This window comes from Charadrius vociferus, unplaced genomic scaffold (assembly GCF_000708025.1).
Source record: "Charadrius vociferus isolate BGI_N301 unplaced genomic scaffold, ASM70802v2 scaffold650, whole genome shotgun sequence".
Lineage (NCBI taxonomy): Eukaryota > Metazoa > Chordata > Aves > Charadriiformes > Charadriidae > Charadrius > Charadrius vociferus.
In genome coordinates, this window is record NW_009646736.1 from 5,949,017 (window position 1) to 5,953,759 (window position 4,743).

Sequence of the window (4,743 nt, forward strand, 5' to 3'; positions counted from 1 at the left end):
CGGCTGGGACGGGGCGGGGGCCCCCCGCCGACTGCCCCCGGGGGCGGCTGAGCCCCTCCTGGGAGAGGAGCCGGTCGGCTGGCTTGAGTGAGGGAGGGAGCCGGGAAAAGCAACCTGGGTTCCGATTTCCTCCAAAGACTGCTGAAGGGTAACATACAATAATGTGATGATTTCTTTCTTTTCCTTTTTTTTTTTTTTTTTGGTTAATCCCCCCCTGCATTGGGTTAGATGCGATTTTAAAAAAATAAATAAAGTGGAACTGAAAATATGTGTAGAGCCCCTTTCCCCTTCTCTAAAATGCCAGGCAGTGATTCTGTACCAAAATCTTCTTTATGGAGTTCTGGTGGGTTTGAAGATGGTAAGAAAAACTCTTGCACGATTCCTAACACATCTTTATCTCCCCTGGTGCGGAGGGGATGCCCTTGGAAAGCATAATGCTGAAAATCAGACTTTTGTATGAAAGCAAATGTTCAGACATGATAGTAATAAAAAAAAACCAATAAATGATATTCATTTTTATAATTACCTCAATTGTTTGGGAATTACAGTGTTGCTTATGTACAGCTGGAGGGGATGCTTGCTTACAATAGCAACGTGGACTTTTTTAAGGGTATGGGTGGAGGGCTGGTGTGCAACATTTGACGTGTTCAAAGATTAGCTGCTGTCGCAGAAACAAGTACAGATCTCGCAACTGTAGTGCAGGTTTTATGGCTATGTCAAAGCAGGTTTCTATTTAACTATTGTCTTTTTTTTGTTGTATTTGAAAAATCTTTCAAGTGCCACTGTATTAGTGTTCTAAGAGTTTTAAAACATTTGCCATCACAACAGTATTTATTTTTGTCTTGACATGTACGTCCCGGAGTCAGTGTCAAATAGAAGTGGATCTACAGCGTGACAAGAAGTGCAGGATTTAAAAAGACATTTATCATACTGGAAACATTAGCATGTGTGAAAACAAAAATAAAATTATATATATTCTATATATTCTATAGTGCTAATAATACGCTAAGCTATTTAAGATATTTCTTGACGATTGGTAACAGGGAAGCATAGAAAAATGCATTAAATGATTTATTTTTCCCTTTTGTCCGAGTGTTCAAAGGTATATTTATGTACAAGGAGGGAGGAAACGTACAGCTGTGTGTTCATAGCTGTAATGGAGCTTTTACAGAGTCAACCTAGCGTTTGATTTCGGAGCGCTGGTTAGATATGGGTTTGTTGTGAATTGTCATTGCTGTACGATGGAGCCAGATGGTGGTCTGGCTCTTTCTGGGAGCTTTGCCTAGAGACTGTCCCATCGTTAAAACTTGATTAAAAAAAAAAGAGAGATTTTACTACTTCTGCTTTTATAATTTCCTGAAAAATTCTCGGTTTATTAAAGGTTAAGTGGTGTGTTGCATATGAGAAGTGCAGACACCTCAAGTAGTTTTTAATCTTGGTGGTGTTCTCTGATGCTCTTTGAAGGCTTATTTTGGAACTTGAGTTTTTAAACAAAAGTGATTTTGCCAAACTATTCTCTTAGGAGACTATAGACTTTTCTACAGGAAGTACATTTTGCATTGCCTATTTGGGTGTTGTGCCTTCAGCAAATGTGAAGAGTGAGTAGGAAAAAGGAAATTGGTTTGTGAAAATAAATTGATATAAACAGGATGCTGATAAGTGTATGTGTGTGTATGTGTGAAAATTTCAGTGATGTGTAATATGTCTATTTCTTGTATTAGTACTTTTAAGTTAAACAGGTGATAACTAGCTGCTACGCAATTTGAGTTCTTGATGAAATTTTGGCATTAGTTGTTGAACTTACTCTGAAAAGGAAACACATTTAATAAACTAGTTAAAAGATTATTGCATAAGGTTGCCTATACACTTGCTGAGTGACTACATTACAACGTGTCCATTCCCTCCGTTCATCGCTATCAGCACAAACAACATTATAAGATCTCCCAGTGACAGATACTATTAATTGGCCTGTTAGCATATAGGATATATTCCTAAATTCCACATAGCAGTGCTAAAAATGGGAGGGATAGCTAATTTGGTATTTAAAATGCATATGAAGGTACTTTTGTCTTTGTGAAATTAGTTCTCACTGTGTGTATTCTGAGTGGATTTTGGACGGCTGGGTTTGGGCTGTACCCTGTGCTTTGCTTTTCTTTTTTTTTTTTTTTTTTTCCCCAGTCGGTATGTCCTGGGGCAGTGCTTGAAAATCTGATCATCTGCTTATGATGAGCGTGTAGCTTGCTTTTGATCCATCCACTGCTTTATGAAGCCGGCCTACTACCCTCCGCACAGTTCTGTCTGTCTGTCTGTCTGTCTCCGAACAGCCGCGTGTGTTTGCCAGCGCTGCTGTCGGCAGGGCGAGCGGGCCCGGGGAGCGGCAGAGCCTCCACAGAGCGGTGTGGTGCCCGCGGGGAAGCGAGCCCAGCTGCCCCTCCAGGCTGGGACACTGCCCTGCCATTTCGCATCCCGCTGTCTTAAGTAAGAAACTTTGCTGTGGTTTCTAAATGGGGCTTTCTCATGACAGCACATTACAGCATAAGCTCTTTTGATTTGGGGGGCTGAAGCACAGTCATTTGTGTGTGCAGAATTCCGTGGGCTCTTCTGGGAAAGTTTTTTGGGTGAGTAAAGTGAACAGGAATTAATTGTCTTTGGGCGTCTGAAATAGATGAGCCTGATTGACTTCGCTTCCAGAAATCTCCTTTGGATTCTAATTACATTAAAAAGCTCATCCTGTCGTTCTGAGAGCACTCACTGCTCTGCTAATAATGGTGCATTGCAAGCATCTGCTTCACTTTACTGATCCGAACGGTGTGCCAGTGGAGTTACAGCCTCGGGGTCTGGTCCATAATTTGAGCTCCACCTACTACATTGCAGCAAGGAATTACCCAACGTACTGTACAATTGTACCTGGGCATGTTTTGGTGAACAGAAGTAATGCAAAGCTCATTTTGTGAAAATAAAGGACTGCAGTTTTGTTCAGGTAAAGCTTCAGGAGGACTGAATGGAACTCTGCTTGTGTAAAATGCCAGTGGGCTAAGCCGTACGTTTAATGCTGCTCCATTAAAAAAATAAGTATGTGAACAACTGGCAGTTAAAAAAGGCCATTTTTAGTCCTTTTTTATATTCAGAAAAGAGGATTAGAGGACTTAAAAAAAAAAAAAGCCAAACATAGTTGAAAAAAAATGAAAAGTTTTAAATATGGAAAATTATAGAGAAAAATAGGGTATCAGAAAGATTATGAACATGGTTACAAAAGAGCTCTGCCTGTTGTGAGGAGGGACATCTAGCTGAGGTCAGAATACTTTAATACTTGACTGTTATGCTTAAAAATAGCACCTGGGTTTGCTTTCTGTCTGATTTAATAATTACAGTGTGCTGCTTCAACTGAAGCTAATGCTTGTGTTAGTGAAGAATCAATAGCACATACAAGATACAGGGTGCACTAAGTTGCGCTGAACTGTTTGGAAGACTTGGCACGTCGTTTCGATGGAACAGAAAGGCCAGTGCGCAAGTACGTGTTGTTTTCTGCTGTGAACAAAACCAGAAAATAGTACGAGTATTGTAAATGGTAATGATCGCTCAGTGCAGGAAAACATAGGAAAACCCTCTGTCCTCCACTGAATCAACTTAAAACACAAGACGTGTAAAAGTGTGCAAGTTGCTGCAGCTGACCTAATAGTGAAAAAATGGTTAGATAAAGTATCTTTCGGTCTTTCTAACAAATGGAGGAAGTTCTTCATTTTTCCGATAACTTCATAACTTGTCAGGTGTTAAGCTTCATGCCCTGACGGGTACAAGGAACACAACTGACTTAATTTAAAACCACAAACTTTGTTTTTTAGTTATGATTTGAACTCTGGTCTCTAGAGATGAAATACTGGTGGTTATAATCAATTCTGAAACCAGTGTTTTTCATCCTGGAGGCCAAGAGAAGAAGAGTGGGATTATTTTTTATTTTATTCTTTATCCCCCTCCCTTCTAATTGTTGTGGTGTGTTTTAAGTGTCCTTGAAAGTGAAGAGTGTTTCACATGAGCTTTTGCACACTGCAAGGGGTGGTCTCAGTCTGTGTTTTGGTTTTCTCCTGTGCATCCCTTTAAGTGCAGGCATGGGTCTCTCTGGAGCGGTGAGTGCCAATTGCTTCCAACTGTGTGGGGCTGCTTTACGTGAACAGACTGAACGTCAGGCAAATGCTGCCTGTGTTACTTAATCAAATGGATCAAAAATGTTCTTATTCTAGTGCCATTTCAATTAAGGGTGTTGTACCAGGATAAATACTGCTCTGCTGGAATCATGCATATGAATAAGGCAAGCAGATTTAATTTGGAGGGTCTAAGTGAGCGTGAGACTGCTCGCCAGTGATGTATCTGACTTCGATGGTCAGTGCTTTCTGCTAGTTCCTGGCAGTCTTTGGATGTGGTTTACATTTCGTATCAGAGCTCCTGAGCAAGATCTTACGAAAATATGCAAGTGTTCTAAAATAAAAAAATACATGGAATAACATCTCAGCAATATTCATTATATTGCACACATTTAAAGAAAGAAACAAGGTTTATCCGGTTTGCTTGGATTCACTGGTATCAAATGAGTTCTGTTAATGTGTTTAAGTAAGAGCTCTTGGCTCCATGATTCTTCACATAAGTTAACGTCCTGGTTTGAGGTAAAAAAGGACCAATTTTGTTCAGTAACTTTGCTTCTTAGCTAGGCCTTTTCTAACTACTGAAATTAACAGCATGTTGTGCAGA

The 4,743-nt window shown here is 40.2% G+C and overlaps 1 protein-coding gene across 1 annotated transcript in view; it reads left to right on the forward strand.

Moving 5' to 3' along the window:
* The window catches only part of CHST2 (carbohydrate (N-acetylglucosamine-6-O) sulfotransferase 2), a 3,960-nt gene extending 2,354 nt beyond the window's left edge, over positions 1–1,606 (forward strand). The window contains exon 3 of the mRNA XM_009890396.1: positions 1,523–1,606. Coding sequence (XP_009888698.1) covers positions 1,523–1,606 — 84 coding nt within the window. The remainder of the gene's footprint in view (positions 1–1,522) is intronic.
* Positions 1,607–4,743: the final 3,137 nt, after the last annotated feature.